Source organism: Terrapene carolina, unplaced genomic scaffold (assembly GCF_002925995.2).
Source record: "Terrapene carolina triunguis isolate 2854851 unplaced genomic scaffold, T_m_triunguis-2.0 Scaffold165, whole genome shotgun sequence".
In the NCBI taxonomy this organism is placed as follows: Eukaryota; Metazoa; Chordata; order Testudines; family Emydidae; genus Terrapene; species Terrapene triunguis.
Genome location: NW_020664516.1, coordinates 2,231,995 through 2,247,023, shown reverse-complemented (window position 1 = coordinate 2,247,023; position 15,029 = coordinate 2,231,995). Strand labels below are relative to the sequence as shown.

Below are 15,029 nucleotides of genomic sequence, written 5' to 3'. Positions count from 1 at the left end.
GGATTCATTTCACATCTTTGAAGGTTTTGTGCAAAGAAGTTGCTCCTGCAAATTCTCTCAGTTAGACTCCTGCTCCTAGGTCCCGTGCCCTTCCCCTGGGACCTGGCGAGCTGCGTACACTAGCAAGCTTGGAGCTGGCAGCCTGAGGGTGTTGCTCACCCTCACGGGGTCCTGCTTTGAGGACTAAAATCCCAAGCAGAGGGACAAGGAGACCCCCAGGCTAGAGAGGGTTAATAGGAATGATTTTCATGACTGTTTTTGTGCCCAAACGTGGTGCAGGCAAGAGGTGCTGCATTGACAGCCCTGGAGAACAAAGCCTTGGAACAGATACAGCATAAGCAGCGCCAGCTGCTGTGAAAGGCCTGTATGTGTGCTAACCCGTTTGTCATGGGCTTTGCTTTGGGGCACAGCTCCTGTCCACTTGGTGGAGCACTGGCCTCTGTTCCTTGCTTCTTGGGGCAGACGGATGAGTGGTTTAGTTCTAAGAAATAGTCATGTTAATCCCTCTACCCTGAGTTCTGCTCCTCATGGTGCAGTGGGGGAAAGGGTATTGATTTAGATTTTTCTGTTCTGCTGTCCGTCTCCCTGGACAAACAATGAATGACAGAGCCACTTGCAATTGAGTCCTGGTCTCGCTGGAGTCAATGACAGTCTGACAGAGGATCATTCATTTATTTGCTTGACGTCGGTATTTCTCTCTCTACGCAGCTTTTATAACTGCCTGTCACCATAGCATTTGAGCACTAAAAGTCTCTGGCCGTAGAACCCACGTATCTTCTTTTGCACTTTCCCTTGACAGTGACAGAAACGTGGGCAGGAATGTGTGTTCTGTGCAATCAGATATGACCCCTGGTGCTAATGGCCAGCTTGTGCCTGAATGGCCTAATCCATTCTGGAGCTCCAGCTCCTGGGGAAGGTACGTGCTGTGCTGCGTCCCTTGGGAGAGTGCGGCATGCTCCCCCCTGTGTCTGGTCAGCTCCACTGGCAGGCAAAGGCAGGATGCCAGCAGGTTCAGCTCCAGTGACTTGGATTAAGAAGGGTGTTCATCCCTGGCAGTTTGAGGAACGCTAACTGCTGTAGTCAGTCTTCTGCGGATTGGATCCCCCTGAGGCTGAACTCCTCTTTCATCCTAGCAGGTCAGTCTTCCGAGGGCTCTGCAGGGCAGACAGCTCTGAGCACAAGACTGAGCGTTGAGGCTTTGGCCAAGCATACCACGGAGGGTAGCCAGCCGAGCTCCGAGACCAAAACCGGGCCACAGTCCATCACCTCCAAGGGCTACAGGGGCAGCACAGGAACAGGCAGGGGGAAGTCAGAAGGCCATGCCTCGCAGGCACAGAAGCAGCAGCACCAATCGGATCAAACCGGATCACAGGTGAAAGCGAATTCACATCAGTAAACAGATGGGATTAGTCCATCGCTCTTCTAAGAGGGTGTGAGAAACTATGACTCCTGCACTGGAGCTGCACTGGCCCAGTGGGTTCCTGCCCTGGGCTTTCATCTCTGCTGACTTAGGGTTTCGACCTGTGTACTCACAAGTACAAATCAGCCGGGTGGTCTTGTTCTAGTCTCTAGTGGGGCTTAGTCCAGGTGATAAAAGCACTATTGAATTAGGCAAAGTTAGCTACTCGCGAGACCTGGGGCTGGGAGGACTCTTGCGCTGGGAGTGAGGGCTGAGGCGCCTCTCCAGGGGTTTGATGGGGGTTAGTTGTTTGTTAAGCACCAGCAATGTGCGCACACGTCCTGAAGAGTTTTTATTCTGCGTGTTGGTGCAGAGCTGGCTCAGAGTGTTCTCTGTGTTAGTGCAGTGAGGTGTCAGCGTTGTCATGCTCAGCTTTTATAGCAAGAGTAACTGAGGCTCAGAGAAGTTTGAAGGTCCAAATTTTCATGTGTGGCCTCTAATTTTGGTTGCCACCATTTTTGAGTGCTCAGCTCTGGACACCTGGGGTCTGAGCACCCCCATGCCAGCTGAAGTCAGTGGGTGAGTGCGTGCTGCGTAGCTCTCCAATTCAGGTCTGAGGGACATGGAGCTAAGTCTGTAGACCTGGGCTCTGAGAGTCGCTGCCACGGGCTGCTGCTTGCCATGCAGACATTTTCCCCATTACTCAGCGAGTTAAGTGCACCCAGGTTAACCTGAGGTGCATCAGTCATTCCCCCTTGTGGAGCTGGGCGCCTGACCCCTTTGGAGGGCCAGCCACTCTCTGACAGTTGGGCACCCATAAACCAAAGCACCCAAAATGAGAGGGCCCTATTGAAAACGTGTCTCTTCATGTCTTGCCCTAGGTGATACGGCAAATCAGTGGGAGAATGAGGACTAGGCCCAGGTCTCCAGTGTCCCAGTCCAGTACCCCGGGCACAGACACCCTACACAGGCAGTAGTACCTGCATTTTTTTTAATAAATATGTAGGTTGAGACATTAAAAAAATGCATGGTCTGGATCCTGAGAGAGCTTACGGAGGGAGAAGTCCCTACACTCCCCCAGACTGCAGGACTGCGATTGTCCCTAGCCCTTGCCTACTCACGGGAAGAAAATTCCTCCCTTCCTGAGCCCCCTTACCATGGCCATGGACTGAGCAGCAGCCTCACAACTCAAGAACTCACAACACTAAGCCTGGAGGGAAGTGGGTGCTCAACAATTGGAAGGCCGTACTCCAAGTGTAGTTATCAATCCCCAGGCTGGACAAACACCTGCCAGGGCTGGTCTAAGTTTTCCTTGGTCCTGCCTCCGCTCAGAGGGCTGAGCTTGATGACCTCCTGAAGAGCCTTCCAGTCCTATGACTTCTGGGCTACTTTGCACCATTAGCATGTGACAGCAGTCTGAGCTGGTGGGGTGAAGGGGCTGATGTGATGGGCAGAAGAAATGAGTTTAGTCTCCAGAGGAATTGTACGGGTTTTTCTGAAGCATGTTTTCCCTTGGGGTGGTGAATGCTGCAGGTTCCTCCCAGCCCTATTCCCAGTGCTCCTATCCAGCGACGGCTCAGCGTCAGTGCCAGCATGGCAGGAGAATCAGGCCTGATGAGCTGCATGCTTCCCGAGGAGCTACTGGTGGAGATCCTTTCCGAGAGGATGCAGGTATGGCAGGTGCTCCCCTGGGCAGAAGGAAACGCTGGTCATGAAGCTTGGTGTGTCGGGTGAGGATGTTTGTGCGAAGGGATGGGGAATGTGGTGTTGTCAAGGTTTGATTTAAATGATAGGTTAAGGCAATGGAGAGACAGGCCAGGGCAGTAAGGGGCACAGAGAGAGAAATATGCAGAGAAAATCAAAACAGGTGGAGATGTGCTGTTGATCTGCTCTAGCTCAACCAGAAATGTTGAACTTGGTGGCGGAGTCAGTGGGTGAGCTTGGTGATCAGAGTGGTCCCTTCAGGCCTTGGAATCTGTGACTATTTCAGATATTTGGGGATAGTGCTTGCTAATATGTTTTTACATCAGAACAGTTTTATTTGCTGATGAGAATACTGTGTACTCATTAGGATGGATTTATGCCCTTTGTGTTCCACATTCACAGCTGAGTGACTGCTATCAGGGCGTGGTGTTTGATGGACTAGAAACACTCTTTGCCCGCAATATGCCTTCTGCTCTCCTTTGCCTGCTCAAAGCAATCAACAACCGGCGTTACATTTACATGGTGAACCTGTTCCAGGATTATGCTGCCATGAAGGCTAGGGAGAAAGCCAAGAAAGAGCAGGAAGGTGAGAAGGATTCTTCAGTGAACCCTCTGACACTCACACCTCTACATGTCTGTGTGTCTGTCTAGGCATTTCTAATACTGGCTGTCAGAAAACCGGGGGGATTTTTCCACCTCAGAAAATTTTCACCAAAACAAAAAAAATTTTCATCTGCATTTTCAACAGAAAATTTTGATTTTTGCGGGGTGAAAATTCAGATACCAAAATATTTCAATTTGGAAGTGTTACCATGGAGCCTCATGGGAGTTGTAGCTCAGGTACCTCGTGCTCCTATTCTCGTTTATAGGCCAGGGTCCCTGTCAGACTTCATCTCCCATGATGCATCACAATCTCTCCTTTTGGAGACGGGAGGCAGTGCATCACGGGTATCCCTGGATGTGGTGCGTAATGGGAGATGCAGTCCAGTTCAGAATCCTGTCCCTTAAAGGCAAATGGGGACACAAGGTAACCAAGCTACAACTCCCATGAAGCACTGTGGCAGAATATACAAACTGAAATAGTTCCATGTTTGGGCATTTGGGTTTTTGACAAAATTGAAATTTCCTGCAGAAAGCAGACACTTTTCTCAGAATGTTTTGGTTAGTCCTAAACCCAGTTTTCCACTGAAGAACAGTTTCAACAGAAATTTTTCGACCAGTCCTAATTTCTAGAGTGCCTATCACCATATCTAGGCAGCAATACAAGCTAACAACCAGGACCCCCCTTTTTGGTCATTTCACACAAGTTACTGCAGCTTTTCACACCTGTATTCACATGATTTTAAATAGCACTCGAAAGGGTGCTTTATCCTTGGGCAGAGACACAGAAGTGATACAGCTTTGTTTGAAAGAAAAAATCTAGCTTCACCGGTGGAAGGCTGTCCTGGCAGCTCGGGGCAGATGCGGGGCGGTCACTACCAGCAGTGCAGCCAATGGGGAGCAGCACAGGCCTGGCTGAGAGACTGGCAGGGAAACAGGGTGTAGGTGGACTGGCTTCCAGGAGTCAAAGGGCTGCTAAGCCTAACGGGAGCTGTTTTTAGGGGCGTATACTCACAGCCCCCTAGTGTGCTGAGGACACTGGCAGTTGGAATGGGGAAGAGAAATTCTCATGGAGGAGATCGGCACAGTCCAGGTGCCTGGGATTAATCTGAGCTCTGGCTCTGTTTTGGGGGTAGCTATGCAGCTTGCATCAGGATCATCAAGTAGGTCTGACTCTCCTATGGATTCTTTGGGTTCCTGCTGAGGCTGGGTCTCCTGGGACAGCCCATTCACATAGTTATATGGGTAGAACCTGCTGCCCTCCCTCCCATAGCACCTGTAGTTTTAGAGCCAAAGCTGCCCCGGGATCCAGCTTCACAATGCACAAAATACAGTGGGGCCAGCATTGTAGGACTCACAGGATCTGTCTACACTGAGTGCAAGCCCAGGGCTGGCAGAATTCGAGTCAGCAGACCCAGGGGGTGTTAACCTAGAGCTTGAGCAGCTACACCCATGTGTAACCCCAGGGTAGGAATTGTTGAACCCTGGGCCCCTACACTGCATTATGCGGGCTCCAGTCCAGCCCCCATCTCCCAGACTTCCTAGCGCTCTCCAAAACGTGGCCACTCGGGCCCTTTGCTTGTGGTGCAGTGTGGGGAAACTTGACAGTCCAGAGGTCACAGAGAGTCGGCCCATGGGATTGTGGGATACTATTGGCGGATTCCCAAAGCACGAGTCCAGTGGGGCTGCATCTGTGCTGCGAAGCAAGAGGGCTTGAACCCTGGGTCCCAGCTTGACTCAGGCTCGGACCCTCGACCCCCATGGGGTCCTGGGAGTCTGGGTCTGAGCCCTGGTTTAGCATGATTTGTGTGTGGACGGAAGAGGGTAAAGCCTGAGTTCAAGCTCTGGGCTTACACTTCAGTGTAGACGTACGAGACCCCCTGCCTCCAGCACCTAACTCAGTGCCTGCTAATCGGAGCAGGGACACACACCAGCTGGCACCAGCGGGAGGGCCTGTCCTGAGCCCTGAGCTATGATTTCAGCCGGTGCATTTCTCTGTTTGGCTGCATGACAGAACAGGAACAGAAAGACGCCATTGCGAGGGAAAAGGCTCGTCTCCAGGAGATGGATGAGGAAGAGTACGACGCTCTCACTGAGGAGCAGAAAATTCAGTTTGATAATGAACTGCTCCAAGCTCTACGGGAGCGGAAAAAGAGGTGTGTGAACTGTCCCTGGACAGCTGCCTGGGAGTGTTGCGCCACCCTCCACCTGGGACACTTCTGGGCTTGCCTGTTGTTTCTTTTCCTGCACTGTGCACTGGCACTACCCACTTTTCAGTGGGTTTGTCTGGTTTTATCAAGCAGGAGTCGTGGTTCTGAGCAGGGGTGAGTGGGATGGCGGGAAGAGTAGCTCAGAAGCAGCAGCAGGAAGTTCTGTTTCTCCTCAGTGGTTCAGGAAGTGGGAGGAGTAGCTCACAGGAGGTGACGGAGCCTCTGCTCTCACATAGTCGGAGACTCATAAGGACCAAATGACTCCCCTGCTTTTATCCATTGTGTAGGTTGGTGGCCAGAGGATAGTGTGCTGGATTGGGACTTGGGAGACCTGAGTTCTAGTCTTGGCTCTGCTGCTGGGTGACCTTGGCAAGTGACTTCCCCTCTCTGTGCCTCAGTTTCCCCATCTGTAAAATAGTGATAATGATACTGACATTCCTGTGTAAAGCACTTTGAGAAGTGCTGCATAAAACTACATATTATTGTACTTTAACAACCCTAAATTAAGGACAACACTGAAAATTCAACTGTAACTCTTCTAAAGACACAGAAAGCTCCTCCTATTCCTTGAAAATCAGATTTGAACTATATTGGCTCAGTTTCGCTGTTATTTTCACAGTAGATAAGTCCTTACAATGCTATTTGCATAGTACCCCTCTCATTGACTTAATATGCGTAGTGGCACTGGCCATAAATATTAACTGTAGCCAAAGGGGTGTGAGATAGAGAATTAGGTTCTGATTCAGATAATCATCCTTATTCAGTAGGGGCGCTTATGCATATGCTTAACCTTAAGCATGTATTTAAGTCCCATTTAAGTCAGTGGGACTTACGGTCATGCTTAAAGTTAGGTACATACTTGAGTGCTTTCCTCAGTTGAGGCCAAATTTTGTTTCCCCAAAAAGAAGAAGAAAAATCAATGTGTTTGTTTTTAAATTGACGTGAGCTCAGTTATATATTGTGTGGACTTCCAAGTGAAGGGCTGCATTATTGACCTGGAAGCTCTGCAGAGTACAGGAGATGAGACTAGATGATCGGATGGTCCCTTTTGGCCTGAGAACTATGGAGCAAGACCTCAAGCTCAGACTGGTGTTCTAAGAGCAGAGATTTCCCAGGGCTGCAGCAGAGCTGAGAGTTTATGCTGAGTGAGTTTTCTGTCTGCTTTGCTGAAGGGAGCTGGAGAAGTTGGCTCGAGAGCTCGAGGAAAAGAAGCACCAGCAGGAATTGGAGCGCTTGCGAGAGGAAGAAGAGATGAGGAAGAAGACCAAGCGGTGGAAGAGAGAGTCTGGAAAAGACAAAGATGAGGCCTTGGGAAAGAAAAGCCAGCTGGGAGGCAAACAGGTATGTGGGTCTGCTAATAAAGGTGTTTAAGATTGCCTCTGCCCTGACCCTGTCATGGGACACAAGCCAGCACCATAGCAGCTGGAGGTTCAATCATATGTAATTTGCTAGGCCAGGGAATCAGTAGCTAGTGATGAATATATTACATGGGTCTGTTCTTGAAGGCTGTTGGGAAACTTCAGCTCATGCACGGCACGTGCTCGCTCAGTGCTTTTCCCCGTTGAAGCATAGGACACCTGGTCTCTATAGACCACAATGACTTCTAGTTCATTTCCAGGTTCAATTGCACTGGTTGGTTTTGACCTAGAAAGTGCATGTGCTTTTAGTCCCTGGTGTGTTGGAGTTGACCTTTCTTCTCATTTTGCATGGTGACATCTGATCTGCTCTTCGTGGCAAGCCATAGATTCATACAGCTTTGGGCTGGAAGCACTGGACAGCCCTCAGCTTCCCGCCATGGTCTTTACATTCAGGGTATGCTGCCAGGTCTGTACATTCACTAGAGCCCGATTGTCAGAGGTGCAGGGCACACACTCGTCCCATTGACTTCATTGAAGTCTCCTGCAGGAGAGAGTAATTTTGTCTGAAACCTGGGCTTGTCCAAACCACTACCCTCATTGCTGGCATCTCGAACTCAGATACAGGTCAACGCAGTAGCCTTCCCATTAAGAGACGCTGAGGAGATCATCGTGCAGGGGATGTGATAGCCCTTGCACACTTGTTGTGGGAAGGTTCTGTATCAAATCAGCTAGATTGGAATCTCTTCGGGACAGGGCCCATCTCTTTGTTCTGTGTCTGTGCAGTGCCTAGCACAATGAAGTCCTGGTCCATGCCCATGGCTTCTAGGCACTACGCAGGGCCGGCTCCAGGCACCAGCCCACCAAGCTTGTGCTTGGGGCGGCACCTGGAGGGGGGCAGCGCGGCGCTCCGGCCGCTGGGGAGAGCGGGGCCACGGCCGGGCTTGCTGCCCTCCCCCCGGCGCTCTGGCCGCCCTCCCCCCCAGCGCCCTCCCCCCAGCCGCCCGGGGGGGAGAGGGGAGCCCCCGCTGGGGCTCGCCGCCCTCCCCCCGGGGCTCCGGCCACCCTCCTTCCCCCCCCCCCCGGGGGGGGGGGGCCGGAGGCTTTTTTGCCTGGGGTGGCAAAAAAGCCAGAGCCGGCCCTGGCACTACGGGAATACAAATATAATCTTACAAGCTATGAGTTAGTACTTACAAATGTTCCCTTCCTTTTCCATAATCCTGACCTCATAGGGTGCCAGTATCGCCACTGTCAATAGGTCAGACCTCAAGCTGAACGAAGGGGTGGAGAGGAAAGTGTCTGTGAGAGAGCGTCCAGATTCTGTGGCATGTGACAAGGAGGACAAGAAAAAGCGGAGCAAACTCATTCTGCCAGACGTCCTGCCACTTGGGCTGATGCCACCCCCGATCCCGGAGCAGGAGGAAACGGAAAAGGAGGTGGTAAGTGACAGTGAGAAGAACTTGACACAGAGGTTTAAAGTCTATGAGGCCGCACAGAGGGAAATTGTCCAGATTTTGTCACTCTGGGACCGGGTGCAGGGTGTCCAGCTGCCGCCCCCAGGCCTTGAGGAGACCCAGCATGAAGCAGAAGATCAGCGTCAGGCTCCGTCTGGCCGCAAGGGCCGGAAGGATAGGGAAAGGGAGCGTCAGGAAAGACTGGAGAAGGAGAGAGCCGAGAGAGAGCGGCTGGAAAAGGAGAGAGCTGAGAAGGAGCGCCTGGAAAAGCTAAAGGCACTGGCGGACTCTAAGGTGTCTGGGCTGGAGGGAGAAGGGGCAGAAGGAGCAGACAAAGACCAGGATGGAAAGAAAGACGTGGGGGTGCCATGCTTGGACTTCCATGTACTGAACTCAGAGGACACCAGTGGGAAGAGGATCTTGGAGAGTGGCAAGCTGCCGGAAGTAGAGCAGGTAAAACCACTGTCTCACATGGTGAGCAAGAGCACGTGTTACTGGGCTCTGGAGCACTCGCTCAGCCTAGGGTTGCAGTGGCCAAGCTCTAATGCATGGCTGTTTGTTACATACATTAGCTCCAGGCTCTGCAGCTGGGGGCTCAGTTTTGCAAGGTTCTGAGCACCTGCTGAGAGGTGGCGGGAGTTGAGGGAGCTCAGCACCTCGCAGGATTGGGCAAATCACAGCCTCTTTCTGCCTTGGGTTCCCTCCCTGTAAACTGGGGGTGATGATTCCCACTGTTAATAAAGGTTCAGCGCTGCATGTCTGAGAAGCACCTCAGACTGAATAAGTGCTAAGTGGGGTTATCCAGTATTATCGCCGTCTTTGTTCTTCCACTTCCATTTTCTTTTCCTCCTCTTCCTATTCCTCCTTTTCCATTCTCCTGCCATCCTCTTTCCTTTGTGTGTCTCTGCTTTCTCTCCTCTCCTCTCCTCTGGTCCTGCCCTCCTGGCTCCTCCCTTCTAATGGAGTTATCAGCACCACTGAGTTGGCGGCAAATGGCACAAGAGCCAGGCGGGCCATGGGGCCACAGTGCTGACATCTGTAACTTCCCAGGTAACTGACGAGGCGAAAGATTTCTTCCCAGAGTCATGCAGGAAGGATTTCCACAGGCTGGCCATGCTCTGGGGCTTTTCCACTACACTTATGCAGCGACCCACTATCACACCTGTCTCCTGGGTGGCAGTTTAACACTCCATTTCTCTCTGTAGAGGAAAGACATGGAGGTTAATGATTAAGGCTATGATTTAGTCACGGGTATTTTTAATAAAAGTCATGGACAGCTCACGGACAATAAACAAAAAGTCCTGGCCCCTGATCTGTCCATGACTTGTACTATATTAATAGGCCTGACTAAACCTTAGGTATTCTGGAAGGGGCTCCGTGGCTGCTGCTCTGAGGGGGCGGGGGGACCTCTGGCATGCCACCACTGCTGCTCAGGGCGGGGGGTGGCCTGGGGCCCCGCTGCTGCTGCTCCGGGATGCGGGGCAGCTCGGGGCCCCGTCGCTGCTGCTGCTGGAGCGGGGGCGGCCCGGGGCACCGCTGCTACTCCTGAACCGCTGCTCCAGGGCAGCACCCGGGACCAGCTGCCTGGGGCCACCTGAGCAGCTGAGGCGGCCCTGGGATCAGCTGCATGGGCCAGTGCAGAAATCACAGAGGTCCCAGAAAGTCACGGAATCCATGACTTCCGTGACCTCTGCGAAAGACTCGCAGCCTTATTAATGATGAATGAGGCATTAATGAAAGGCTTTCTCTCATGGCTTAGATCCTGGACGGCTTGGGGCTCGGTCCCTCAGGGCCACCCATCCCTCCGACCACCTTTTTCTCCGTGATTCCCTACCCAGAGAAGCGGATAGCTCATGTGGCAGGAGAAGCCCTCAAGCACTTCACCTTCGTTGTGCCCGAAGATACAAATATGGATGAGGAAAAGAAGGATGCAGAGGGCAGTGCAGATGCTTCTGTCGCTGTCCCTGTGGTGAAGGTACAGGGCTAAGTGGAAATGTTGCTTTGCAGAAGGTCCCGTGGTGATGAGAATGATCAGGCTGGTGAGCCGCAAGACCTGACCATAAAATGAAATTAGCAGCAGAGAAATGACATGTCCTGTGTCTAGGAAGATTTGGACTGACATCAGTCTCTGTGTTTGTATAGTGCGCTGCACAATGGGGTCCTGCTCCCTGACTGGGGTCCTGTGTGTTGTGGTAATAAAGAATAGTAAACATTAACGCCTACATTTTCTGAAAGGTGTGAGTGCTTGTGCACCTGATTTGCACACACTGTTACCATGACTTCACACACAGCTGGCCCGTGGCACTTCCAACCGGTCCGTCACACCGGCAGTTTTCCTGATCCCTGGCAGAGTCATGGTCATTGTGCATGCAGATTAGATGCACAGTTGGATGTGCATGTTTGTGAACATGTTAGCACCCACTGACCCTGACATTGCTAACTTCTAAAGAACCACAGCTCCTTTGTTTGCTTTGAGGGTTCGTGCTGGCTTGTGAACCTGAACTTGGGCCTTAGCTGATTTTAAAAAAACACCCTCTTTCCAATTTTCCTTTAAATAAAGACCCATTTTCAGTGCAGCTCAATTCAAAGCACAGGGGAAAATCAATGTCAGTCAGCAAAGAAGGGGAAGAAAAGCCTTTGAAAGACTGTTATAAAGCATGAAAAGCAGCAAACTAACAGACCCCATTGTTGTGGTTAGAATTGTACAGGCGTTTCACAAGGAGAGATTTCCTTGATGAAATAAAAAACAACAACAACAAAGGATCTAAATCCTACGCAGACAGAAGCCATTAAGCCAGTGCAGGTGGATGCTCATTACTTGTTATCTGTCCTGTTGAACACGCTGGAGGCCTTACCTCAGGGACGTAGGGCTAAGGCACACGGTGACCTTAAGCATGGACTCCTGCTGCTTAAACATGAGTGGGCACAAGCCTCCGTTCTTGGCCTTTCTTTTGTCTCAGCGCCGTTGCTCTTGGCTAGGCACTATTGCACCTTGGTAGAGTACTTTGCTGCCTCTCCTTTGGGGTCTCCTGAGCTATTTCTGACTGTCTTTTCCTGCCCTCGCACTGGGTTACAGGAAGAACAGATCACCCCAACCAGAGGCAGACTGAAGAAGGACAAAGCAGAGCCCAGCCGTGAGGCTCAGAAGGATAAGCGCAGCACAGGCCGCAAGAAGGGTCTTCAGGGGCCAGGCCCCGGAGCACTGGCACCACTGTCAGAGCTGGATCAAAGCAACTTGATTGGGGACCAATCCCAAGAAAAGATCCTCAGGTGAGTAACCAAGCAGCTTAGCCTGATGCATTCTAGCAGGGAGCCTGATTAGTACGAGCCATAGAGACTGGAGGCTGGTGATGTTCCTTCTGCCTTGGGGATTTTTAGGGGTCCCACCAGGCCACTCTGCTCACTCAGGACATGTCTCCGAGGCGTACTGAACAGCAGTGGGTGCTGCTCAAAGGAGACAGTGGATGATTCCATGTAGCAGGGAGGTGCTTAGGGCTCTTTCTTAGGGTAGCCAGGGATCTGGTTTTTGACCGGAACGCCCAGTCAAAAAGAGACCCTGGCAGCTCCGGTCAGCACTGCTGACCGGGCCATTGAAAGTCCGGTCGGCAGCGCAGTGGGGCTAAGGCAGGCTCCCTGCCTGCCCTGGCTCCACACAGCTCCTGGAAGCAGCGGCATGTCCCCCTCTGGCTCCTATACGTAGGTGCAGCCAGGGGGCTCCACACGCTGCCCCGGCCCAAACGCCGCCCCCGCAGCATCCAAGGGCTGGGAACCTGCGGATGGGGCAGTGAACAGAGCTGCCTGGCCGCACCTCCGTGTAGGAGCTGGAGCAGGGACATGCCACTGCTTCCAGGAGCTGCTTGAGGTGAGCGCTGCCCGAAGCCTGCACCCTGACCCCCTCCCACGCCCCAACCCCCTGCCCCAGCCCTGATCCCCCTCCCACCCTCCGAACCCCTCATTTCTGGGGCGGCAAAAAACGTAGAGCCGCCCCTGACTCCAGAGCCTGCACCCCCAGCCAGAGCCCTCACACACGCCTGCACCCCAACCCCCTGTCCCAGCCCGGAGCCCCCTGAACCCCTCATTTCTGGCCTCACCCTGGAATCAGCACCCCCAGCCGGAGCTTTCACCCCCTTCCGAACCCCAACCCCTGAGCCAGCCTGGTGAAAATGAGCGAGTGAGTGAGGGTGGGCAGAGGGAGGGGCGGATGGAGTGAGCGGGGGCAGGGTGAGGGTGTTCGGTTTTGTGTGAGTAGAAAGTTGGCAGCCCTACTCTGTGTATGTCTCATTCTCATGCTGGATCAGTCTGTGGCTCCCGCCTTAGCTGTGACAGAGGCAGAAAGAGTATAATCTCTTCACTCCCATGCCGGTGACAAGGCTGGCCCATGTGTACAAGCAAGCAGGCCCACTCCCTATACTCAGCACAGACAGTGCCTCCTCTCAGCGCCTCATCGGAGCAGATCACTCACAGTGGCACTGCTGTTCCGATGGAATCTCCTGTTCACTGGGCATTCCCCTTCCTGGGGACAAAGGGCCAGCACCACACTCTGCTCCAGTGCAGGGGCATTCTTCCTGCATGGATTGGGGAGGTTAATCAGACGTCCTGGGTTAACACATTCTTCTCCCTTGGCTCTTCTGAAATAAACCAAGATACTGAAAACAACTGTTCTTCACCTCCTGCCAACCTGCCCAGTTCCCGCCCGTCCGGGCAGTGCCTCAGAGAAGATGGACCTTGTGGCACACCCTGTAGATCAGCCAACGCAGACTGTCAGACTGGCTGTGAGAGCAAATTGCTAAGGTCCCAATGCCAGGCCTCCAGTGGGTCATGGGAAGAGTTGGCCTCTCATCCAAGCTTCACAGGGATCAGGATTCAAAGTGAACCCCTTGACTTTCTCTCGGAAGCAAAGAGGAAGCCATTGTCAGAGAACCACTAGTATAATAGCGCTACTGGCACTGAGCAAGGGAGCAGCCACACTCTGCACTAGCAGCAGGCTCTGGCTAGGCTTCAGGGGCTGTGCATGTAGAGCACATGGTAGGAATCCAGTACCGCAGTCACACATACGGTGCCATGTTCTGCTCTAACAGGCGAGACACTGGAGTGTCCACATTCTTGTTGCGTGCCAGGTCCTGACCCAGAAGCCAGTCTGGCAGGGTTCCTGGGATTTTATGTTCTACAAGTTACCCCAGCTTTCTCAGTCTCGTCCTGTCGGGTGTTCTCTCTCTCACCGCCAGGCTGAGCAGCTTCCGTTGGACGGTGCCTGCTAACGGAGAGGTTGTCATGAAGATACACTTCTCCTCCACCGTGGCAGGGCAGTTTGATCAGACCCTGAACTTCGAGATCCTGGGCACGCGCCGGCAGTACCAGCTTTACTGCAGAGGCACCTGCACTTACCCTACCATCAGCCAGGACCCCAGGTCAGTACCTGTGTGCCTGGTAAAGCTGCTGGGCTGCTCTTCTGAGGGCTAGAGGGAGCCTGAGCTGCTGAATCTGACACCACCTTCCAGCCTCTAGACTCTGACAGTGGGGAAGCTGTGGCAGCTCACCCAGGGCCCTGGGTGATCACTCAGGTGACCAGCATCACTGCCACCAGTACCTGAGCTGGTTCGCTCACGTATGTCACACCCTGCCTGCAGCAGAGACGTCCTCTTCGTTGTTGTAACTCACATGTCAAGGGGCCAGAGGGCAGGAGAGTAGGAAGTAAAGCACAAAATTGGAGGAGAAGAGACTAGGCCAGTTCAAGTGGGACACCCCAGCTTTAATTTACACCGCGTTCCAGCTCCTCGGTGTTGATCTCCCTGGCCTGTCGGTGGGCGGTGTAAGTCGTGGAGTCTGAGAGTAACTGAGTCGGGGGGAGCTGGTTACAATAAGGGTAGGTGAGACCCAAACACATCCACATTACAGGGCTGAAGCCTTGAGCTGTCTGGGCTTTAAATATGGTCTGGGGAAAACAAGTAGCTACTTATGTGACCCTCCCAGTATCTGGGCACCTCACATTCTTTGATGGATCTATCCTCACAACATTCGTGTGCAGCAGGGCACTGCTATTTCCCCGTTTTACATATGGAAGTCAAGGGCAGAGTCTAGCGTTGAACCCAGGTCTCTGAGGCCCTAGTCAGTGTAACCACTGTCCTAACCAGCCTTCTTCTCTAGCTGCCTCCTACACTCCTCTTTTAACCATGTTCTCCCAGCTTCAGGGCACACCCATATTGTAACTGGTCTCCTGCTTAGATGAAGTTCAAGGGAATCCAACCTGCACCACTCTTTCTACATCACTTCTGATGAATCCCAATCACCAGCTGAGTACTTAGGGCAC

At 52.6% G+C, this 15,029-nt stretch overlaps 1 protein-coding gene across 1 annotated transcript in view; it reads left to right on the top strand.

The window, feature by feature from the left end:
* Positions 1-15,029, top strand: part of LOC112119564 (hydrocephalus-inducing protein homolog) — a 360,821-nt gene that overhangs the window by 271,811 nt on the left and 73,981 nt on the right. Inside the window, 9 exon segments of the mRNA XM_029912025.1 lie at positions 1,137-1,392; positions 2,944-3,070; positions 3,506-3,689; positions 5,718-5,859; positions 7,086-7,278; positions 8,501-9,175; positions 10,482-10,709; positions 11,799-11,992; positions 13,948-14,130. Of these exon segments, the coding sequence (XP_029767885.1) occupies positions 1,137-1,392; positions 2,944-3,070; positions 3,506-3,689; positions 5,718-5,859; positions 7,086-7,278; positions 8,501-9,175; positions 10,482-10,709; positions 11,799-11,992; positions 13,948-14,130 (2,182 nt within the window).